General features: G+C 41.0%; 1 protein-coding gene across 6 annotated transcripts; it reads right to left on the bottom strand.

Annotated features, from left to right (window-relative positions):
- Nucleotides 1–5,357: 5,357 nt before the first annotated feature.
- On the bottom strand, nucleotides 5,358–25,578 carry ATPSCKMT (ATP synthase c subunit lysine N-methyltransferase). 6 transcript variants are annotated; one of them, XM_043508473.1, is made up of 5 exons: nucleotides 25,439–25,578; nucleotides 19,272–19,626; nucleotides 17,586–17,723; nucleotides 15,752–15,802; nucleotides 5,358–5,960 (listed from the first exon to the last, which is right to left on the bottom strand). In XM_043508473.1, exons 1-5 carry the CDS (start codon nucleotides 25,450–25,452, stop codon nucleotides 5,760–5,762), a joined length of 759 nt encoding a protein of 252 aa, XP_043364408.1. In that variant the 5' UTR covers nucleotides 25,453–25,578; the 3' UTR covers nucleotides 5,358–5,759. The 6 variants fall into 6 exon arrangements, with proteins under 6 accessions (XP_043364408.1, XP_043364409.1, XP_043364410.1 ...); XM_043508474.1 differs by having other exon boundaries at nucleotides 19,329–19,626; XM_043508475.1 differs by lacking the exon at nucleotides 25,439–25,578 and adding an exon at nucleotides 25,270–25,405.
- Between the last annotated feature and the right edge of the window lies 1 nt (nucleotide 25,579).

Here is a 25,579-nt window from a genome sequence, read left to right as displayed (position 1 = left end):
TTTGATAAGGTTTCAGCTGCTGCCCAAAGAACCGTGGTTTTCCCTGTGTACCGACAGGAAAACCCAGTCTAATTGGCAGGTCTGTGAACATGGTATTCAACCCCCCCAAGAACATATAAACTTATGCCAATCATGCAGAGCAACTGAATCTGTGACATTTGCAAATTCCACCACCTGAACAGTCTGGGTCACAGGAGTTCCAAAACTCTGCTGTGCAACTTAATACCTATGCAAATTCCACCAGCTACACTGGCTGGATTGGAGGATTTTTTTTTAAATTACAGCATGCTTATTTCCTGACTTTCAGACATTTGTTTTCTATATAACTATAATGTTCTAGTAAAGGTATTGCAAGCTAATGAGTTTCTATCTACAACCATCACTCTATCAGGATGTTTTGCTTTTGTCTGTACAATAGACATAGCAAGGGTTTCTCCATCATCCAGATACAGCATGGATTTCACTGCTGTTCCTCTAGAGAAATCCTTTTGTGTACAACAGACACATGTTTGTGTTAAACTGTATTAGCATTGGAGTCTGCAATTGACATAATGTATGATCTAATTGTGGCTGTCCCTGATGTGAGAGTAACATAAATGACTTGTATCCTTTCTAGTTATTGAAAGCCAAAACATTGTTCATTGCAATAACAGCATGTCTCAGTGGATCTAATAGTTGATGAACAATTTTTTCCCAGCAATAAAAAGCTGCTATAACTGGCTCTATTATTCTTTAATCCTGCTGCAACTAGATATTTCATATTTGAATATCTTTACTTGGTTTAGTGTGGAAATACTTTCCCCCTAGTATATCCACCAGTCACAGAAGAACATCATTATCTTTCCAGCCACTCTGCTCAGGAGGTGGGGGAGGGTACCTCAACAGCCTCATCAAGGACTCCAAATATTAGGCCTTGCTGTTAATAAATTTTCTTATGTATTTTGAGCATAAGAAGGGGCATACTGGGTCAGACCAATGTAGCCCAGAGGTGGGCAAACTACGGCCTTCGGGCCACATCCAGCCCGCGAGACCATCCTGCCCAGTCCTTGAGCTCCCGGCCGGGAAGGCTACTCCCGGCCCCTCCCCTGCTGTCTCCCCTCCCCTGCAGCCTCATCTCGCCATGCCATCAGCGCTCTGGGTGGCAGGGCTGTGAGCTCCTGCTGGGCAGCGTGGCTGCAAGAGCCGCCGGCCTGCCGCAGTGCTCTAGACTGTGCGCCGGCAGCCAGGCAGCATGGCTGCCAGTCCTGGTGCTCTAAGCGGCATGGTAAGGGGGCAGGGAGCAGGAGGGTTGGATGGGGCAGGCGGTGCTGGGAGGCAGCAAGGGGACAGGGAGCAGGGGGCGGTTGGATAGGCATGGGAGTTCCAGGGGGCCTGTCAGGGGGTGGGGGTGTGGATAGGGCAGTCAGGGGAGAGGGAGCAAGGCGGACTGGATAGGGAGTGGGGTCCCGGGGAGCGGTTAGGGGCGGGGATCCTGGTAGGGGGCAGTCAGGGCACAAGAAGCAGGTGGGCTTGGATAGGTCGGGGATTTTGAGGGGGGCAGTCAGGGGGCAGCAAGTGGGAGGGGGCGGAGAGGGGGCAGATAGAGGGCAGGGGCCAGGCTGTTTGGGGAGGCACAGTCTTCCCTACCCAGCCCTCCATACAGTTTTAGAACCCCGATGTAGCCCTCAGGCCAAAAAGTTTGCCCACCCCTGATCTAGCCTAGCAGTGATCAGTTCCAAATGCTTCAGAAGAACGAACAAAACAAGGCAATTTTGAGTTATTCATCCCCCATTGTCCAGCCCCAGCTTCTGTCAATTGAAGATTTAGGGACACCTGAAGCATAAGATTGCATCTTGACTAAGCCACTGGTGGACCTCTCCTCCATAAATTTATCTAATTCTTTTTTGGAAACAAGTTCTACTTTTCGCCTTCCCAACATCCTCTAGCAACAAGCTCCACAGTTTGACTGTGCATTGTGTAAAGGAGTACTTCCTTTTGTTTGTTTTAAAACGCACTGCCTATTGCTTTCATTGGGTGATCCTGAGTTTTTGTGTTATGTGAAGGGATAAATATTACTTCCTTATTCTGCCTCCCCACCATTCATGATTGTATAGACCTCTATTATATCCCCCTTTAGTCATCTCTTTTCTAAAATGAACAGTCCTAGTCTTTTTAATCTCTCCTCATATGGAAGATGTTCCATACCCCTAATACTTTTTGTTACCCTTCTCTGTAGTTTTCATCACACAGTCTTCAATATCCAGACATACCACCAATTATTCAGTGGTATTATATTTTGTTTTTTTATCTATCCCTTTCCTGATGGTTCCTAACATTGTTTGCTTTGTTGACTGCTGCTGCATACTGAGTGGATGTTTTTAGGGAACTATCCACAATGATGCCAAGATCTCTTTCTTGAGTGGTAACAGCTAATTTAGACCCTATTGTTTTGCATGCATAGTTGGGATTATATTTTCCAATATGCATTATTTTGCACTTAACAACACTGAACTTCATCTTCCATTTTGTCACCCAGTTTAGTGAGATCCCTTTGTAACTCTTCACAGGCAGCTTTGGACTTCACGATCTTGAGTAATTTTGTGTGGTCTGCAAATTTTGCCACCTCATTGTTCACCCCCTTTCCCAGATAATTAATGATTATGTGGAACATCACAGGTCACAGTACAGATCCTTGGGAGACCTCACTATTTACTTCTCCATTGTGAAAACTGACCACTTATTCCTCCCCTTAGTTTCCTAATTAATAATGTATTTCCTTTAAAACACGGAGAATCCCAGAATATTGTAGAGTGTCTCACTTTCTCGTTACCTTTCACAACAGGAATTTTCTATCTTGTGTCTGCTATTCCACACAAACTTTTCATCTTCCCTCTGCCTATCTTGAAAGGCACCTGCTGTCACCAATGCTGCCTTTTCACATACTAATCATACTAGTCCAGATTCTCACTGTGCCCACTATCCACTGGGCAGAGTTGTGGTGGTGGGGTCTACAAAGGAGCTGGTTGATCCTGGCATTGGTTTTAGATTGTCCCTGAAATACTTCAGAGCAGACTTCGGGCTTCTCTGAAGCACACTGACTGACAATGGCCCCCCAGAAGCTGTTATGCCAGCCCAGAAAAGCTGGAATACTATACCAGTCCAGCCCCACTCCACCCCACCAGGGGCTGCAAGTGGCTAGTGTGGAAACAGCTATGGAAGCTCTATTCTAGCTGGGGACTCCTCCATGCCAGAATACCCCACTGGAAAAGTTCATTGACCTTTTCAGTGCATTTGTGCCACCAGATGGATGCACAGAGGCTGCAGTGAAGAAAGTAACCTGGTTCAAAAGAGACACCCTAGTTATGACCACCAGCCTATAGATTAGCCACCAAACGCAATCTAACATTCATTCCTGGACAGCAACTGCACATTTACCTTCCAGTAGCCTGAAAATAGGAGCTTTAAGTCTGCTCCCGTAACCAAATTTCCCACACAGTAAGAGTCATGCATTACACTTTATGAAGCTAGCTGACATAGGAACTGCAGCAGTGCATACAAGTAGACTTCGGTTCAAACATCAAAAGCAGAGATCAAGGGCTGTCACAAAACTTGATGTGCAGAATAAAAGGTAAATGCTAAGTAAATATTGCACACTATTATTAAGAAATTATCAAATATGATTGGACAGATTATCTAGAGTATAAAATTAAGAATTAATTTTTAAAAATTATATAAGCTTTGTCTCTAAAAATAGTCTAAAATAATTATTTTGGATGAAAGCATTAAAATAAAAAAGCATGGTCCTGAAGATCAGCAGAAATAGCGGTCATCTTTGGGTGCAATTATTTTATTTATTTATTTATTTTAAAAGATGGAGAGGAGGAACAGGAAAACAGAACTCAAACTCTTTATCTAAAGCCATAAGAGAAAAAGAGAATACTTTTATTCTATTTCAACTAAACCTAAGGCAAATCTATCTGGCTTAGTTTTTGCTCCGTACTGTGATCTGATAGACAGGTGGAAATAGGATCCTAGATGAGAATCATGTTTAAGGAGCATAGTAACTGATATACAAAGAAAGCCTGAATATTTTTGTTGGGGAAGAGTCGGAGAGGCTTCTGCTTGGTTTTTTGCATTAGAAATACCAGATCTTGTGTTCCCTAGTTTGGCTCCAACCCTTCCCCGACCCTGAAGGACTAGAAAACTAGATTTTTGGGCCTCAAAAATGCAGCAATGCTGAGTCTCTCAAAAAAAGCTCTTCTCTCAAGTGTTTGCCAAGAATTTAAGTTAAATCAGTATTAATAAAACCAAACTAAATTCAAGTATCAGAGGGGTAGCGCCGTGTTAGTCTGTATCCACAAAAACGACGAGGAGTCTGGTGGCACCTTAAAGACTAACAGATTTATTTAAGCCACTTCTTCAGATGCATGGAGTGAAAATTACAGATATCTGTAATTACAGGTATGCAATATTCACTTTTTTTCTCTTATATTTATATATATTTATGCCTGTATCTGTAATTTTCACTCTATCCATCTGAAGAAGTGGGGCTTTTACCCACAAAAGCTTATGCCCAAATAAATCTGTTAGTCTTTAAGGTGCCACCAAACTAAATTCAAAGAATTCTAAATAGTGTGACAAAAATTCTCTCTCTCTCAGTTGCAGATTTCAATCTCCTCTGATCTCACAATACATCTCCAGTCTACCAAAATGCCCTTTTGCAAAAATGGGAGGGGGGAGGAATTTTCAGGCCTTTTTGATATATGATAAAGCAGCAGAAAGGAGACAAATATTTTTTTTCCCCAGGTCACCTTTAAATCCTTTGTTTTGTCTCATTTGTCAACAGAGATAGAGTGACTCTGGTGTAAGGAAAGTCATGATAATTTGCAAACACCTATAACAGTAGAAGTCTCTCCTAAATCATCATTTCTGCAATTTGCCTAAAAGGAGTTCATTCAAATAAGTGAATTCAATTTAACGAGGCCATCAAGATGTGTATATGCTCTACTGAGTTATCTTGATATTGTAACCCAAGTCCTTCCTCTTCTCTCTATGACCCTCACTTGTTTGTCAATCTGAATTCAGAATGCAAGCTGTTCAGGTCCAGGGCTATGGGCCTGATTCTGCACTGCCTTGCACAATGAAGTCCAAGTGGGAGTAAGGTAAATGCAACTCGCCGACAGATCAGAGTGCTAACCTTTTACACTAATTTTATAGATGTGTAAATGACTCCACTGTCTTGCACTTCGAGTTTCAGGCTCCAAGTCAGTACTTGTTTCTGCAAAGCAACTTGCCAACCACTTCTAGCTACGCAAAAGTAATAAATAAATAAGCTTATAAGCACCAATGTTGAGAGCTCAAAATATGGCAGACCAAAATCAGTTAAAAATAACTTTAATATTAGTAGAGCATTTAGTTTATACATGTGTCCTTAACAGTACTGAACCTTGTCTGCATCCTACAACTTTTCATGTTGAATTTTTAAAAAATTATACTAACAAAATTTCTTGAGTTTCTTCTTGTAATCAATGCATACAAGTCTTTTTTGCATTTTTCCATGGTATACCTTGTCTACATTTTACTGTCCTTCACTTTGCTGTCATTTAAAATACTACAATGAAGTTTTGCTTAACACCACAAGACATTCTGACAATTAAATGGGTTTAAGAAACATTCAGTGTTACTTATTGTTATCCTTCCACCACTTTAAGTAAACTAAGAACCAAATCAGATGGTCACCATTTAAAGTTAGCTTCAACAACATTTTTTAACATGAAATCTTACAAAGGATGCATCTTTTGCAGAGTTTCTGAGCGTGTCTTTAAATTTCCTTTGAAAGCTTTTGAATCATAGGCCCACACCTTATCTATTCCTTCTCCAGTAGTATGATCTGGCATCCAATGTGGGAAAGGAAAACGGCAGGCAACAACTCTGGCATTGTGATCAAGTTCTTCTTCAAGCTTCTTCTCCAACTGTGGCATCTGTGGAGCAACAACAAAAGTCCTTCAGATGGTGTGCAAGACAGAAGCGTTCCCTCTTGAAACTACTTCAGGCACTCAAAACTAATCCAAGGCTTGAAGATCCCTGTTTCAGTCTTACACAGCTTCCATGATGCAGGGTCACATGCTAACTTTGATATGCAGGTACACAGTATATGAAGCCAAAACACAGACTTTAATTTATTCTGACTAATGGTAAGAGCAAGAACATTTTAAGTTTACATAACTTTTTAGAACTTATATATCACATTTATTGGGAGCTATATAATCCTCTAACCCGGGTTGGCAACCTATGGCACGCGGGCTAAAGGCGGCATGCAAGCTGATTTTCAGTGGCACTCGCACTGCCTGGGCTACCAGTCTAGGGGGCTCTGCATTTTAATTTAATTTTAAATGAAGCTTAAACATTTTAAAAATCTTATTTACTTTACATACAACAATAGTTTAGTTATATATTATAGAATTATAGAAAGAGACCTTCTAAAAACATTAAAATGTATTACTGGCATGCAAAACCTTAAATTAGAGTGAATAAAGGAAGACTCGGCACACCACTTCTGACAGGTTGCCGACCCCTGCTTTACACAGAAAAACTTGTGTAGGGGGACAGGATACTCCACAAATTTTGACTCAGTTTCATCCAGCTCACTGGACTGGTGGTGGGGTTTGACGCTCTATTGAACATTCATGTGGTTTCATCCCCCTAAAGCTTTATTATGTTCCAGATGATCCACATACATCTTGGAGGCTAGTTTATGCTGCTTCATGCCCCATCGCATCTTTTGGAGAAGTTAATGCATCCCTGATGGCTAATGACCAAATCAAAAGGAGTGGGAATTGGAAGGTGGAGTTACTGAATAATACCGTGATTGAAGAGGAAACAATGCTACAGAGAGGCCAGTCCCCTTGGCTCCACCCTCTCACCTTGTGCAGGTTAATCCCTGCCATAGTACCACAGTGCCAATATGCAAAACTCCCCCTACATGTACAACCCTCTGGCCCGAGATCCATTCAATCCAGCTTCCCTCCACTTGCAGAAAGCCGAGTATATAGTCAGGGACAAAGAAAATAGGATTTGCCAGAGGAGAACAGACCAATGGTTCGTCTAATTGGTCATTTTACCTCCAACAATAACTTATACCAGATGCTCAGAGGAAAGTGAAAAAGATTCATCACGTACCTAGACCTAAAAGGTCCTTACCCCAGATGCTCACCACTTTATGACCTGAAGCAAGAAGGCTCACAGACCTTCTAATTTGTATCCTGGCTCAGGAAAGGGCTCATGGTATGCTTATACATATCCAAGTTTTACTGTTTAGGTTTTTGCCTCAAAATCTGCTTGTGGCAGTGAGCTCTACAGACCAGCTGTAATGCGGTGTGAAAAAGTATTTCCTTTTCTCTACTGTAAATTATTTTTTTTAATTTCTAAAAAAAATGTTTGTGTCAAAGACGACTAATTTATGCATATAAATAAATTTAAAAAGCCACAAATCACAAGTAAAAATTCTGTTAAAAGGAACCAAAGTTTCTCAAAAATACAAAAAATGTTTTATATGGGATTCTCCATGCCATCAGTGGCCTCAGTCAGACAATAAGACATTCTTTCACTAGGACCAGAAGACAAATTTAGAGAAACGTTATCAAAGGTTGCAAATAGCTTCCACTATCAAAAACTTTTCTACAGCTGCAGAATACTTGTTATAATAATTCTATTTATATATTAATTAAAGTTTAAAATTGATATTTCCCTTGAGGCAATGACATTAATAAATTAAAATGTAACAAAGATAACTTTAGGTTTCAGAGTAGCAGCCGTGTTAGTCTGTATTCGCAAAAAGAAAAGGAGTACTTGTGGCACCTTAGAGACTAACAAATTTATTAGAGCATAAGCTTTCGTGAGCTACAGCTCACTTCAAATGCATCCGATGAAGTGAGCTGTAGCTCACGAAAGCTTATGCTCTAATAAATTTGTTAGTCTCTAAGGTGCCACAAGTACTCCTTTTCTTTTTGCGAATACAGACTAACACGGCTGCTACTCTGAAACCTGTCATAATATCAGGCATAATTATATTTGAGAGTTATATAAATTCATTAACTGTAACCCACTTATAACTTTTCTCCCTCAACTGACAAAGTAGATATATAAAAGTAATCTTAAAATAAACTGGAATTTACCCATAAAATTATTAGTAACAATAAACGTCCCAGACATAGACTGTTTAGATACTCAGGTTTTTATAGAAGGATGCTGATTTTTATTTTGTGCCAGCACATGCTCATAGATTTATTTACTTCATCCTGACAGACACTAAAGCAATAGGCACTATACAAATATATTATAAAATATATACAACATTTTCACTGGATTAACATGTTTAAAAAAATTTCCCCAGCCCATCCCAAAGTTCTCTTCTTTCAGTCCACTCAATATCCACAAAACATCTCCAACCACCACAGGTAAGAGCCTCTCCCTTCAGTCCACCCACACACATATACTGATCAACCGTCTCCTTCAGAGAAAGCTTGTAGGAACAGAGATATTGCAGTGTGGCCTGTGGGTCAATAAATCCAAGCTCTGTCTTTGTAAGTTAGCCTTAGACATTAAATAGAAAAAAAGTAATATGCTTATGGCTTCAAACTAGGCCAACATTGTAACTGACCTTTCTAAAAGTAATAAGATATAAGTAAATATGTATTACAAAGCGTCCTGAGGCTGAGCTCTCACAACCACCATACTGAAGGCAATGGGGGCATTCCACAACCATAAGGAGGCCCTCAGCATTTACTTCAGACATTTGGACCCATTGCATTTATGGCAACATTTGTGATCATACCAAAAAATTTTATTACTTGAGGAATTTAAAACAAAACTAACGAACAAAAAAACCCACACTACCACAATATTGGATTAAATAAGTAAAATACTCTTTTTTTCGCAAATGGTGTGCTTCTTCCTTCTATCTTATTAGATCAGATAACAACAATAACTAATCTACCTCATCTTAGGCTGCTACTAATTCTGAAGTTTGTTCCAAACACGTATGTCTAATCAGTTTGTTCACATATATTTTTCTGTGCAACTGTTAACTTCCTATTTGCCAAATAGTCTTCCTGCCTCTGCACCTTTGCCCTGAGAGATTCTGCAATGCGGCTACAGAATTTCTAATTGCAAATTCATATCTGTACTGGCAAGTGAACCAGAGAGTGATCATAATATCACTCAGTTCAGAAAGGGTGGTCTAATTTCCTCACACATTAACTGCTTCAAAGAACAATTACTACATGACAGTCTTGTCAAAATCATGCAATTGAACACTTTGTTTTGTAATTACAGATATCCCTGTAACAAAGGCATCTACTGCCCTCTCCTGGAACAAAGACTACCCAGTCTCTTGGGAATGCATACAATAAAACTGTTGGAACACTTGATAATGTAGACTTTCCTTCAATATGCCAACTACAGAAGTAGAAATAAAACTGCATTTTAAAATACACAGTTTTCAAAATGAGAGTGCTGTAGTTGGCATCTGAATCAGATAAGCTTTAGTCCTACTCCTTACAAGAGGAAAAAAAAGACAGAAAACAAAACAGAATGTTGGTATTATTATGCTTCCTACTGTGACTCCCTGTTTATGTTACAACAATATTTTAATAGATTCATAGATGCTAAGGTCAGAAGGGACCATTCTGATCATCTAGTCTGACCTCCTGCACAGCGCAGGCCACAGAATCTCACCCACCCACTCCTATGAAAAACCTCACCCATGTCTGAGCTATTGAAGTCCTTAAATCATGGTTTAAAGACTTCAAGGAGCAGAGAAGCCTCCCTCAAGTCAACCATGCCCCATGCTACAGAGGAAGGCGAAAAACCTCCAGGGCCTCTCCAATCTGCCCTGGAGGAAAATTCCTTCCCGACCCCAAATATGGCAATCAGCTAAACCCTGAGCATATGGGCAAGATTCACCAGCCAGATACTACAGAAAATTCTTTCCTGGGTAACTCAGATCCCATCCATCTAATATCCCATCTCAGGGGATTTGGCCTATTTACCCTGAATATTTAAAGATCAATTACTTACCAAAATCCCATTATCCCATCATACCATCTCCTCCATAAACTTATCAAGTAGAATCTTAAAACCAGATAGATCTTTTGCCCCCACTGCTTCCCTTGGGAGGCAATTCCAAAACTTCACTCCTCTGATGGTTAAAAACCTTCGTCTGATTTCAAGTCTAAACTTCCTGGTGGCCAGTTTATATCCATTTGTTCTTGTGTCCACATTGGTGCTGAGCTGAAATAATTCCTCTCCCTCTCCTGTATTTATCCCTCTGATATATTTATAGAGAGCAATCATATCTCCCCTCAACCTTCTTTTAGTTAGGCTAAACAAGCCAAGCTCCTTAAGTCTCCTTTCATAAGACAAGTTTTCCATTCCTCGGATCATCCTAGTAGCCCTTCTCTGTACCTGCTACAGCTTGAATTCATCCTTTTTAAACATGGGAGACCAGAACTGCACACAGTATTCTAGGTGAGGTCTCACCAGTGCCTTGTATAATGGTACTAAAACCTCCTTATCCCTACTGGAAATGCCTCTCCTGATGCATCCCAAAACCGCATTAGCTTTTTTCACAGCCATATCACATTGGCGGCTCATAGTCATCCTATGATCAACCAATACTCCAAGGTCCTTCTCCTCTTCCGTTACTTCTAATTGATGCGTCCCCAGCTTATAACTAAAATTCTTGTTATTAATCCCTAAATGCATAACCTTACACTTCTCACTATTAAATTTCATCCTATTACTATTACTCCAGTTTACAAGGTCATCCAGATCCTCCTGTATAATATCCCGATCCTTCTCCGAATTGGCAATACCTCCCAGCTTTGTATCATCTGCAAACTTTATTAGCACACTCCCACTTTTTGTGCCAAGGTCAGTAATAAAAAGATTAAATAAGATTGGTCCCAAAACCGATCCCTGAGGAACTCCACTGGTAACCTCCCTCCAACCTGACAGTTCGCCTTTCAGTAGGACCCGTTGCAGTCTCCCCTTTAACCAATTCCTTATCCACCTTTTGATGTTCATATTGATCCCCATCTTCTTCAATTTAACTAATAATTCCCCATGTGGCACGGTATCAAATGCCTTACTGAAATCTAGGTAAATTAGATCCACTGCATTTCCTTTATCTAAAAAATCTGTTATCTTTTCAAAAAAGGAGATTAGGTTGGTTTGGCACGATCTACCTTTTGTAAAACCATGTTGTATTTTGTCCCATTTACCATTGACTTCAATGTCCTTAACTAATTTCTCCTTCAAAATTTTTTCCAGGACCTTGCATACTACAGATGTCAAACTAACTGGCCTGTAGTTACCTGGATCACTTTTTTTTCCTTTCTTAAAAATAGGAACTATATTAGCAATTCTCCAATCATTCGGTACTACTCCTGAGTTCACAGATTCATTAAAAATTCTTGCTAATGGGCTTGCAATTTCAGGTGCCAATTCCTTTAATATTCTTGGATGAAGATTATCTGGGCCCCCCGATTTAGTCCCATTAAGCTGTTTCAGTTTCGCTTCTACCTCAGATATTGTAATATCTACCTCTATATCCTCATTCCTATTTGTCATGCTACCATTATCCCCAAGATCCTCTTTAGCCTTATTAAAGACTGAGGCAAAGTATTTGTTTAGATATTGGGCCATGCCTAGATTATCTTTAACCTCCACTCCATCCTCAGCGTTTAGCGGCCCCACTTCTTCTTTCTTAGTTTTCTTATTTATATGGCTATAGAACCTTTTACTATTGGTTTTAATTCCCTTTGCAAGGTCCAACTCTACTCGACTTTTAGCCCGTCTCACTTTATCCCTACATGTTCTGACGTCAATTAGGTAGCTTTCCTTGCTGATCCCTCCCATCTTCCACTCCCTGTATGCTTTCTGCTTCTTCATCACCTGTCTAAGATGCTTGCTCATCCAGCTTGGTCTACAACTCCTTCCTATGAATGTTTTCCCCTTTCTTGGGATACAGGCTTCCGATAGCTTCTGCAGCTTTGATTTAAAGTAATCTCAGGCCTCCTCTACCTTTAGATCCATAAATTCTTCAGTCCAATCCACTTCCCTAATTTCCTTAATTTTTGAAAGTCAGCCCTTTTGAAATCAAAAACTTTAGTTGCAGATTTATTTTTGTTAATCCTTCCATTTAGTTTGAACTGAATTAGCTCATGATCACTTGAGCCAAGGTTGTCCCCTACAACCATTTCTTCTACGAGGTCCTTGCTACTCACCAAAATTAAATCTAAAATGGCATCCCCTCTAGTCGGTTCAGCAACTACATGATGAAGGAATCCATCAGCTATCGCATCTAGGAAAATCTGAGCCCTATTATTATTACTAGTACTGGTTCTCCAGTCTATATCTGGGAAGTTAAAGTCTCCCATGATCACGCAGTTTCCATTAGTATTTACTTTATTAAAGACATTAAAAAGGGCTCTATCCATATCCAAATTAGATCCCAGAGGTCTATAGCACACCCCAAGCACTATCGTAGGAGAGGCTTTACTAGTTTTCTTCCCCAATGTAATTTTTGCCCAGACGGACTCTGTCTTATCCATTGCATCGCTTCTTATTTCTTTACATTCTACCTCATCATTGATATACAATGCTACTCCACCACCTTTACCTTTGTTTCTGTCTTTCCTAAACAGCACATACCCTTCAATACCTGTAGTCCAGTCATGACTACTATTCCACCATGTTTCTGTTATCCCTATAATATCTGGTTTCACTTCCTGCACCAGTAGCTCTAGTTCCCCCATTTTGTTACCTAGGCTCCTCGCATTGTTGTATAAACAGCTTAATTTTTGCTGTTTGGCCTCGCTCACATTTTGTACCTATTAGGCACAGTCATTCTACAGCCAGTATAACCTATTAGACTAGTATCCACACCGCCCTCGCTCCTTATATACATTCTCCTACCCACGGCTGTATCCATTCTTACTTCATCTTCTTCCCTCTCAATGCTAAAATCTGGCATGGAGATTTCCTGGACATCTCCCATCCATCTCCCCCTAATTCCTAGTTTAAAGCTCTCTTTATCAGTTGTGCCAGCCTCGATCCTAGAAGTCTATTTCCTTCCCTACTCAGATGAAGTCCATCCCGAGAGAACTGTCCTCTGTCCGTGAATGCCTCCCAGTGGCCATACATCCCAAAGCCCTCCTTATAACACCACTGCCTAAGCCATCTGTTGGCAGTCATAATCTTGTCACACCTTTGTTGCCCTTCTCTAGGAACAGGAAGGATCCCGCTAAAGATCACCTGAGCCTCAATTTCCTTAAGCGTCTTCCCCAGCCTAGCATAGTCTCCCTTAATACTTTCCAGCGAGAATCTAGCCGTATCATTTGTTCCCACATGAAGGATAATTAGGGGATTCTTTCCCGCTCCCTTTAGGATCCTTTTCAACCTCAGGTCTACATCCCGTATCTTAGCTCCTGGAAGCACATCCTTCTATTCTCTGGATCAGCTCTAGTTACAGGCCTGTCTATTCTTCTCAATAAAGAGTCCCCGATCACATAGACCTGCCTTTTCCTGGTGACTGTGCTATTCTCCAGTCTCTCCCCTGTTCCCTCTGGCTGCAAGTTCTTTCCATTCCTATTTTCCCTTATAATCTTCTTCAACCCATCCTGTATCCTCCTGGGGCTCATATTTGGTCTAGTCTCCCTTGACTCTTCCGCTTTTCTTATAGGACTAGCCTCTCTTCTCTTCTTCCTTACCCTTCCACCTTCAACAAGTACCTGCTGAGCCCCTTCTTCATTTGCCAACTCTGCAAACCTGTTCCTAAGCTCTATTTCTCCTTCACTAGCCCGTCTTTTCCTCTGCCTGGTTCTTTGAGTCACATGTTTCCACTGACCACTTTCCTCACCCAGTCTCCCCTCAAAATTCCCCAGCTCTGCTTCCATCCGTGAGTCTGAGCTTTTCCCTTCAGATACCTCATATCTTTGCTCCATCATCTGCTCAAACCCCTTCCTAAACTCAACCAGACTTTCCACCTGAATCTCCAAACCTCGGATCTTTTCCTCCATCAGCTCTATCACACAACATTTCATGCAGAAAAAACTCTTACCGGTTTCCCCCTCCAGGATCATGTACATACCACAGCTTCCACATCCAGTCATCCTCAATGTGTCTTCCACTACAGGAGTCACTCCCACAGCTGCCTCCATATCTGTCATCACCTTCCCACCTAAATCCTGTTAATCTGGGAAACACAAGGCACACCAAAAAGACCACCCCCCCACAGCAAAAACAAACCCCAAACAAGCACCACAATCCAAACTCCCACTCAAACTCCCCTGTTTAGAGCTGTTTGCTGGCTCCTGTGCCGCTGCAGCTGTCTGTGCCACTGCCTGACTGGCTGGCTACCTTTATAGGACCCCTAGTCAGAAGCCCCACCCCCTAAGCAGGGCTCAGCTGCTCTCCCAGCACAAAGCCCCTACACACACACAAATACTAAAAATACAAAACCAAGTACAACTACCTTCTCCTCCAACAGAACTCCCACTCAAACTCCCCTATTTAGAGCTCTGTTTGCTAGCTCCTGTGCCGCTGCAGCTGTCTGTGCCGCTGCCTGACTGGCTGGCTACCTTTATAGGACCCCTAGTCAATCACACACTATTGCCATTTTACACTATGACCATATAACGCATTTCTCTGGCATAAACTCTTCACACATTCCATGCCACACAGTCACCTGCCCTAAGGAATGAAACTACTTACAAACATTAATGGGGGACTGAAAGGGAGATATCTCAGTGCATTCATAACACATACAAGGCTAGTGCTCTTATTACTATCATAAAAGTATGTAAATGGAATAAATATTGTATTTTTTTGCCCTTCAAAGGAAAATGTAAAAATATAACCAAATAGCACTTGGAAAAAAACAAAAATGAGTTTAAAAGTTTGAATGAGTCCATCTACGGTATCATAAAAGTGGTCTCTCTTGCAATACCATTTTCACAGTAATTTTAAAAAGCAATACAATTTCATCTGGAACTTGACATTTTATGGGTGATACACAGCTTTCTCAAAGTGAAACACAGTTTCCCTGTACGCTCTGCAAACTAGCAATTATATTAAAAGCACTCCATCTTACTAATCTTTACAAAGGTAATTGAAGACTATTTCAGTACTACAAACTGATAAACTGTTGAGGTGCTTTCAGTTTTTGAAAAGAGCATCATCAAAGTTCAATACTTTGCTCTTTACCATATAAGTCCACAGAAGCGAGCTGAAACTAGTCAATATTCATCTTCCATGAAAACTATTTTACTGAAAATCTGTAGAAAGATCAATTTCAATGATAAAATGGAAATTGGAATTTCAAAATGGAATTTCAAATTCCAATTTCAAAATGGAATTTTGAACATTCCATTAACTTTTCAAGTAATTTAAGCTGTTTGTAAGAGTTCACAGAATTATGGTTCTGAACTATAGTGGAATTTGGACTTCATGAGACAGTGCACAAATTGGAATTTCAGAAGAACAGATAGACAATTGAGATTTAGATCCTCTGCAGAAGTTTCAAATTGTAACAGGTTGTATTATTTAAATGTCTATAAACTATAATCAGCATTTTGTCAAACCAAAGACTTGAATGTCAAAGGTCCTGATAAGTGGACTCACTTTATAGATAAATATCCCAATGCTGAATGTCTTGTTATTATGGTCATAAAACACAATACAGACAATGAAAGAATGAAAAAAGACTTACCATTTGAGGTACCCCAAAAACAACAACATTTGTATACTGGGAAAAGCTAACCTATTAAAAAAAATTGTATATTACCATCATTGTGGACGATCAATATTTATAATATGAGTGGATAGTGAGGGGAATGTTAGTAATAATCATCTTCCCTTTATTCACATCCTTTTTCACAGCCAGGCCTCCTACACAAAGGACAAGGACATGGTATGATACAGAAGCCACTACACCAGCTCAACATAGCCCAAGGATTCCGCAACACAGGGTAGCTTTGCACCAACTGAGTGGCACAAAACTGCTTCAATGTCACCAAGGCTCTGGCCCTAAGTTCCAGAATATTAATCAATTCAGAGAAGTTGCACAAGTTTACTCATTTTTACTGCAGTTCTTATCCCTAAGGAAAACTTTGCTCATTTAACATCCTAACTTTGCCACCTGTCAATTAAGTCTTTAGCAACATATCTAGAGTTAAAATGGACTAACCAGTTCTATTCCAAATCTGTGTTTTGAGTCCCTCAAAACTTTTTGCAGTTTTTAATTATTGGGAAGGAATGTCTGGGTCAGTTCTCTGCCTTAAGGTGATTTAAAAAAAAAAAACACTCTCATTCAAAATCAGTTTATCTGTTTTTGAACATGGGGGGGGATACACTTTTCCCATTATATAAAATTCTTGCCATTCTTTTTCTTTATCACTCAATGGCTGAAACTGCAGGGGGTAGATAAGCTGAAATCTTGCAGAAAATTAATCACTAAGAAGTGTTCTGATAGAAAATTATTCTGATTCATCCGAATTATGAGGCTTTGGAAAAAAATCAAACTGCACTGTTGCTTTAAAACAGCTGTGTTCAGAAATCGTGTGTGTGCACGTGCGCACATATTATATACACACATAAAATGAAAGATAGTGCTACATGACATGTAGGCACAATAAGGAAGCTGCATATGAACATGCACACCTTATACAGTGCCCACTGAGGCCTGATCCTGCACCATTACAGAGAATAGCCTTGCCACTGATTTCAGTGAGAGCAGGATCAAGATCTGTACATGGCAGGGCTTTGTAGCACCCAGCCTCATTCAGTAAGTACACAAATGTGAATCAGGGCCCCAAAAGAGCCCTTGTAAAGGGTGTATATCCGAGGACCAAAAAACAGCAAAGCATTTAAGCTAGTGAGTAGTCATAGTTAGCATGTGCTTGTGTACTTTGCTGTATCAGGGCTTGAAAGAGCACGTTATAGGGGACAACATTCCAGTGGTGTCTAATAAAATATTTCCAGATTATGAAATTCATTTTTTTCTTTCCCTTAAAAGAAATACCTGAGGCTTCCATTATTTAAAAAAAAAATAAAAAATTCTGCAGTAAGAGAATGTTGAGGCTGCACAGTAGCATACTCAAGTCAGTAAATGCTAAAGTTGAACTTGCCAGTGCAACCATAACTCTTTTCCCTTGTGCACATGAATGAATTACATAATACCACACTATTCTCAAATAATTCAAAATAATCTAGTGAAAGTTGCAGAAATTATATATTTGTATACATTAGCATATTTAAAGTTGTAGAAAATATTATATGATATAGGGTATTATTTGAGAAACCGTGAGATTATCTAATTAGTATCTGCATCATAATGCATGAGCACATTCGCTTTGCATCTTTACCTTTGGTATTTCCTGACTTTTGAATGCTAGATGTATAACATTAACATTATTTTAGCATAAGGTTTTTTAATAATTATATTATCTGCAGCTGTGTGTTTTCAAATTGATCACTTCTAATTCACCAGTGAAATTATTATTGCATACTTTGATTTCTATAGTGCTTTTTCACAAAACACGTACCTTCCACAAATCTGAAATATAAAATTTGGCATTATGATGCATCCCTTCTCTCCAAGCACAGTATTTGGAGTACCAGACTAGCCAGGGATTTAATTCATAACCAACAGCTTTGAATCCTTCTTTTGCAGCCGCTATCACCTACAAAAAGAAAAAGTAGTCTTCATTCAGGGCCAGAATAAACTACAGTATGACACTATTTATGATAGAATTGTGCTTGCAGGAAACATAAGAGAATAGTGTAATTTTATTAACAGCAGAACCCAAAAGAAGAGTGTTATATGTCTTTATTAGTTGTGTTTATCCACCTCTCGCTGCTTGAACACTAAAGCCCCAATCTGCAAACAAACACACAAATGCTTAACTTGAATATCATGAGAAGCCACACTGAAATCAATAGAACTACCCATTGTAGTGAAGTTAAGCACAGGCGTATTTGCTAGATCAGAGCATAAGGCCCCAATACTGCCATGACATATCCATGTGCTTAATTTTAAGCATGCAAGTAGTTTCAGTGACTTACCTGTAAATTAAATGTACAATTGGGCAGGGGCACAGCAGTAAACAACACTATATACGTACATACACTCACCTAAGATCAAAAATACAAAGCGACCTATCAGCACTGAAAGTTCCACAGTGAACGCTTTAAGTATATACCGGTAATCTTTCTTTGACACAGGCAGTTGCAGAGTACTCTACTATGAATTAGGAAAATACCTTGTAATGCCAGATGGATATGCAATTTTAAAAGTTAATTTTATCATAACTTCAAGCACGTTAGTTGATGTTGAAACAGGTTCCCCCTTTTTTTTTTAATAAGTAGTTTAGACAATACATTTCCAAGATTTAAAATTGCCTGATAATTTAGCAAATGTCTTTTGATAGTGAATTAAATTCTGCTTGGTGTATTGATATGAGTAATCCAACTGAACTCAGTTGGGCAAAATAATCTAGTAAAGAAAATAAATTTTGTTCCCAAGTCTGCTGTATTTATTGATTTGTAGCATGAATCCCTCTCGCTCTCCATGTAATTTTTTAAACAAAGAAAATATACTGCAAATCCCACACATAAATAAAGCCTTGCATCCATGCCCTCATTTTTCAGCGGGGGATTAGATAATTAAACACAATATAGATTTATCAGGAGAATAATATGGTAACAAAATTAGCAACTTTCAAGATATGCAATATGTAGGACTTAAACTACTTGACAAGTATCTTTAAATAATAAAATGACTCAAATGATATGAAACTAAAATTTAAAAATTCTGTATTAGAAATGTATGGAAAAGTAGAAAAGGGTAAGAAAGTAAATATTTTTTTGTTCCTGAATAAAACTGGTCAAATATTCAAATAGTTTATTCCACACATTTTGAAGTTTTCCATATCAATTAGTTAATGAACATTTTTTCCATTATGCACTATTAAAAAAATTCACAAACATATTCAAATAACTTGACATTTTCATATTATTTGACGAATACTATTTTCATTATTTGCCCAAAGGTATTCCTGAATAAGGGTCAAACATTCTGAAGTCTGTAATATATACTCTTAAAAACAGTCCAATTGATTTTGTCTGAATTTTTATAGGATGGGGAGGAAAACATTTAACAGGGTAGAGAACCTTCGCAAATACCAGGAAAAAGGGGCGCATAATGGAAAATATCTACTACAGTAGCTGACTTTTATAACACTGTTTGATGTACATGAATTTAGAGGAGCCAGAGTTTTATAACTCACAATACGTCCATCACCGCTACCTATGTCAACCAGAGATCCACTTCTGTACTGTAACATTTTCAAAACATTTTCAATCTGAATTGAAGTTGCAGGTACAAAAGGAAGGCAAATTTTTCTCAGTGCTGGAGTTATGAATGGAGTGGCAACAGTATACAGTACTACCAGTGTCCCACCAACAATGCCAGGGACCAACAATCCCCAATTTCTTTTTCTTGCGTTGTCATTATCAAGATTCATATGCAAGATGCCTTGGGTATGGCTTTCTCCTTGAAGTACTTTTGACACAGACAAAGTGTACCTGAAGAAAGGGAAAAACATATATAACATGACTCCTTTGAAATGCCAAGTACAAATCTATTTACTTCTACAGACAAAAGCTTGCTGGTGAACAGCATACAATAATAGAATCACATACTAATCTCTAAGGCTTAAGCTACGCTTTATATAAAGCTTACCTCCTTTTGAGCTGGGATGTATTCATAAATCCTATTAACAAAATATTAAGTGGCCTTGGAGAAAATCATCAGAAAATAACTGAATTTTAAAATCTGTTCTTTCTACCATAATTGACTTTTTTGCTCACCTAGGGCCCTCATAAATGTACTGGAGAGCCCGGAATACATACTAAGAAGCACACAGCCTATTTTCATCCAGAACACAGGGAAATTACATATTTAACTCCCATTAATACAAACAAAAGATAAGTACATACATCCCACATACAGAGAAATGAAAACACCTCCACTCAAAAAACCTGTTCTTGTGCAAAATGATTGCAAAATTTTTATTTTAAAGTATCAGTAGCTGTTTTCTCATCAAAATAGAACTGTTTTCAGTCATGAAAGGAGCAGGTTTTCTTCTACTTAAAAAATCAAGTAGTTAAGTGCAGTGCAGTGCACAGCCTGCTAATAAACCTATGGTTCAATGTAAAATTCTTCTTTACGTACTTTATTTAATATCCAAAGGTAGCCAAGCGTTCTTAAGGAACACAGATAAACAGTTGTATAGAAATAATGCAAGTCTGATCATTTTTCTTTCAACTCATTGTAATTTCATATTAACACTCTACACAAAATATACCTTTAAAATCTTAGAGAGCTAAATATCATATTTTTCATGTGAAATGAACATAGTGCTCATGAAAGGTTGACCTGACAACCCTGTCTTACATTGTGCAACAAAATATAGCAAAGTCAGTGAAAGTGCAGGCTTCCCCACATTGTCCCACTGGTGTGCTTCCATCTTGATCAATTTTTTTGAGACGATGTTGCTACACCTACATAAACAGGAGGGCCCCCTCTCCCCCCATGTCATAAGGCATTATCCATACAAGTGTGACATTTACCACTCATGATACAGTACCACATGATGTTGAGAGCAAGCTGCTTTATGCCAAAAGAGCTATGGCATGATAGAAGTATGAGCCCTTTGCAGAATCTGTGGCCAAGATTTTTAGAAACGAGTGCCCAAAGTGCCTAAACTCTATTTTCATGCACTTAAGTAAATGTCCTAATTTTCAAAAGTGCCGCGCAATCAACAACTACTGTTGACTTAAAATAAGAACAGCCATACTGGGTAAGACCAAAGGTCCATCTAGCCCAGTATCCTGTCTTCCGACAGTGTCCAGTGCCAGGTGCCCCAGAGGGAATGAACAGAACAGGTAATCATCAAGTGATCCATCCCCTATCGCTCAATCCCAGCTTCTGGCAAACAGAGGCTAGGGATACCATTCCTGCCCACCCTGGTTAATAGCCATTGATGGACCTATCCTCCATGAATTTATCTAGTTCTTTTTTGAACGCTGTGATGGTCTTGGCCGTCACAACATTCTCTGGCAAAGAGTTCCACAGGTTGACTGTGTGTTGTGTGAAGAAATATTTCCTTTTATTTGTTTTAAACCAGCTGCCTATTAATTTCATTTGGTGACCCGTAGCTCTTGTGTTATGAGTAGTAAACTACACTTCCTTATCTACTTTCTCTACACCAGTCATGATTTTAGAGACCACAATCATATCTCCCCTTAGTCATCTCTTTTCCAAACTGAAAATTTCCAGTCTTATTAATCTCTCTTCATACAGAAGCCGTTCCATACCCCTAATCATTTTTGTTGCCTTTTTCTGAACCTTTTCCAATATAGCTATAAAGTTATCAATTTGTGTAATCATCTATATTAATATCTAGTTTTTAATACTACAAAATATTAGTGATTGTAAGAGCTTTGTAAATAATTTCTATACAATTATATCTATTAAAAATGGTATTTCCTTTTATCAATTTCAAATTTGTTGCCTTTCATTTTCTGTGGATGTCTCCCTGTTCAGGAATCATAGGAAACAATAAACATAAGTATCCAATTAATCTCCACACATCTTGTTTTTATACACCTCTGTTATGTATACACTAAAATGAGTTCTAATCTTTCCTCTTTCCACACTTTGAATATTTTCACCATCTGCCTTTCAACCCTTTTTATTTCTGCTATTGCATCTTTGAGGTTCAATAACTAAAGCACAATGTAGTATTTAAAGTGAGGAAATATCATCTAGTTAAACAATTTATGCTCAGGTGGTGTGGTTTTTAATACTTTCTAATATTGTTTGCTTTTAAACCTCTGGTCACTACACAGCTGCTTTCAATGGTCTGCTATCCAAGATTTTAATTTTTTTAACGTGGTTATAAATGGAAAAAATTAGACCTCAGAACCTGTAACCACATACAGAAAGTTGGGCATGTTTCTATGGCTCAATCCTACTCCCACTAAAATCAATGGAGAGAATCCTACTGGACTTCAGTAGCAAATGGATTGGCTTTGGAACTCTAGCGAACCAAGGTTTGCAAGAATCCCGTGATAACAGACACGGTCACATGGCACGCCTACACTGAAGTTGTAATTTCAAGGGGGGGAAGGGGCAGGGTGTGAAAGGTATAGACCAGAGTTGGGCAAGCTATGGCCTGCAGGACCATCCTGCCCAGCCCCTGAACTCTCGGCCAGGGGAGCTACCCCCGGCCCCTCCCCCACAGCCTCAGCTTGCTGCACCGTGCCACCAATGCTCTGGCCCACAGCTCCTGCCAGGCAGTGTGGCAGGCTCCGGCCTGGTAAGGGGGCGGGAAGCGGAAGGATCCCAGGGGGCAGTCAGGGGACAGGAGGCGGTTGGATGAGGCGGAGGTTCTGGGAGGGGGGATGGACAGGGATTGGGGAGGTTGGATAGGCGTGGGAGTCCCAGGGGGCCTGTCAGGGGGTAGGGGTATGGATACGGGTTGAGGCAGTCAGGGAGCAGGGGGGTTGGATAGGGGGTGGGTTCCTGGAGGGATGAGGGGGTCTCAGAGGGGGGCAGTCAGGGGACAAGGAGCAGGGGGGGGTTTGAGGGGGCAGTAAGTGGGAGGGCAATAAGTAAGATGGGGGCAGGGGCTAGGCTTTTTGGGGAGGCACAGCCTTCCCTACCCAGCCCTCCATGGTTTTGCAACCCCGATGTGGCCCTCAGGCCAAAAAGTTTGCTCACCTCTGGTGTAGACAAACTTGCACTAGCCCTGACTCAACTAGCATGCTAAAAATAGGAGTGTAGATGCACAGGTGGTGGCATAGACTAGCTTCCTCCAGTACCTGCCTACTGTTTCGAACAGGTTTGTACTCTGGGAGGCTAGCCCAGCCTACCACCCCTGTGGCCAAGGCTACACAGCTATTTTTAGCATGCTAGCTGGATTCAGCTGGGAATTACACCTTTGGCTCTAATGTAGATGTGTCTTAGTCATACCAGTTCAGTAGCTGTCCCCAAATGGAAAATGCCTCGAAAAAAAATCTTGCAGAAATTTTGGGGGTTTTTTACCCATGAAAGCTTATGCACAAATAAATGTTAGTCTTTAAGGTGCCAGAGTAGCAGCTGTGTTAGTCTGTATTCACAAAAAAGAAAAGGAGAATTTGTGGCACCTTTGAGACTAACAAATTTATTTGAGCATAAGCTTTCGTGAGCTGCATCCAATGAAGTGAGCGGTAGCTCACGAAAGCTTATGCTCAAATAAATTTGTTAGTCTCTAAGGTGCCACAAGTTCTCCTTTTCTTCTTTAAGGTGCCTTCTCATTGTTTTTGTGGATACAGACTAAGAAAGCTACCCCTCTGATACTTGGGATTACAATGGATCACAAACTAAATATGAGCCAACAATGTAATATTGTTGTAAAAAAAGCAAACCTCCTTCTGGAATATATTAGTAGGAGTGTTATATACAAAACAAGAATTAATACTTCCGCTCCACACAGCGCTAGTAAGGCCTCAACTGGAATATTGCACCCAGTTCCAAACACCACACTTTGGGAAAGATGTGCCCAAAAAGAAAAAAGTCCAAAGGAGAGCAACAAAAATTAAAGGTCTAAAAAAACAAGATCTATGATGAAAGATTGAAACAACGGGAGAAGACCGAAGGAGGACATGACACCAGTCTGCAAATATGTAAAAGGTTTTATAAAGAGGAAGGTGATAAACTGTTCTCCTTCACTGCTGAGGACAGGACAAATAATAGGCTAAAACTGCAGCAAAGGTATAAGCTACACATCATGAAAAACCTGTCAGGGTGGTTAAGCACTGCCACAAATTGCCTAGGGAGGTTATGGAATCTCTGTCGGGGGGGGGGGGGGGGCACGGCGGTGTTTAAAATCAGGTTATACAAACACCTGTCAGGGTCAATCTCTAGATCATTGGTCTCCAAAGTGGGGTGTGCACACCCCAGGGGGTACACAAGATGATCAATTGGGGGGCGCAGCAGGAGGAGCGCCGCTGGAGCAAAAGAGTGGTGCGGCAGGAGGAGCACCGCCTGAGGAAAAATAAAAAGGGGGGGAGGGCCCTGAGTCCTCTGGCCCGTGGAGGAACAGGGGCAGCCACGCAGCCAGTGGCCGGAAAGAAGTGCCACTTCTGTCCGGCCGCTGGCTGTGCGGCCGCCCCTGCTCCTCCTGAGTCCTCCGGCCCGCGCTCGCAGGGCTGCATTCCGAACGGGGCTTTAGAGCTGCAGGCCCGGGCCCCGGGGCCCCCTTTAGCCTAAGGGTCCCTAAAGCCCCTGCGTTCCCGGTGGCCCTGCCTGCCGGGGGTGGGGGGCAGCTCCCAGAATCACGGCCATGGGGGAGGGGAGTGCTGCGCTGCACAGAGCCACGTGCACATCCCCACACCAAACAGGAGCTGCCCCAGGTAAGTGCTCCGCACCTCCTGCCCGCCCCAGCCCTGAGCACCCTCCCCCACCCTAACGCCCTCCCGGACCCTGCACCCCACCCTGAGCGCCCGCTGTATCACGAAGTGTTAAACCAAGATTTTCAAAAATAATAAAGCATATTCAATCACATTGCTCTCACTAAAAACAACATTAATATTTTTAGTGAGAGCAAAAAGGGGTTTTGTACCGTTGATTAATAAAAAAAAATTAAAAATATGCATTTCATCTTTAGCTCATTGTTTTTTAATTTCTATTTTTGAGTATGTTTTATAATTTACCTAATATATTAATACAGTAGTACATGTATATAATTTATACATAAATAAATATACATATATTGGGGGCGCTTGCTCAAAAAATATTTACTGATAGGGGTGCGCCATGAAGAAGTTTGGAGACCGCTGCTCTAGATAACACTTGATCCTGCCTCAGTGCAGGGGACAGGGCTGGGTGCTCTAGCAAGGCCCCTTCCACTCCTGCACCTCTCTGGCTGTAACTTCCGCGCTTAGAGCCTCAAGAGACTTGATAAAGGGAAAAAACCAGCAGCCCGAGCCGGCTTCCCCCAGCGCCTCGCTTCAGGCTCCACCGCTGCAGGGGCGGGCACGGCTGACCCAGGGTCCCCGGGCCAACGCGCCGTGCACCGGCGGCGGCGGCGGCACAGACCCGGTCCCGCGCTCAGCGCAGCGCAGCGCAGCGCAGCGAGGGGCCCTGCCTCGCCTATCCAGGCCAGCGCCCTCGCCACTCACCAAGGGGCCGATACCGCGAGACTCGGAGGAGCAGGCGGGAACTCTTCATGCGGGGACTTGGACCGACGCAGGCGCAGCGGAGTGGACGATACCACCCGAAACGCAGGGGGGGGGGAGGATCGCCAGTGGCAGGCTGCGCAGCACTGTAGAGTGGCGCGGCGCACCCCACCTCGCAGCGCGCATTTGCGCCGTTTCTTTTTGCTCGCGCTGTAGCGCCGTGGACCCTGCGAATATGATGTGTCTCGGAGTTCCGCTTAGTGGTCTCTCCCACTCTGACTTGCGCCCTTCTTTCCGTCAGACGCTTCCAGAA

Source organism: Dermochelys coriacea, chromosome 2 (assembly GCF_009764565.3).
Source record: "Dermochelys coriacea isolate rDerCor1 chromosome 2, rDerCor1.pri.v4, whole genome shotgun sequence".
In the NCBI taxonomy this organism is placed as follows: Eukaryota; Metazoa; Chordata; order Testudines; family Dermochelyidae; genus Dermochelys; species Dermochelys coriacea.
This window is presented reverse-complemented; position numbering and strand designations above follow the sequence as displayed.

Excerpts from the sequence above, each read along its gene's own strand:
- ATPSCKMT (XM_043508471.1), bottom strand. The coding sequence starts at position 19,809 with ATGAATACATCCCAGCTCAAAAGGAG. Across the intron at positions 17,724-19,271 it reads CATCAAACAGTGTTATAAAA|GTGATAGCGGCTGCAAAAGA; the intron begins GTCAGCTACTGT and ends TTCTTTTTGTAG. Across the intron at positions 15,803-17,585 it reads ATATTTCAGATTTGTGGAAG|GTTAGCTTTTCCCAGTATAC; the intron begins GTACGTGTTTTG and ends TTTTTTTAATAG.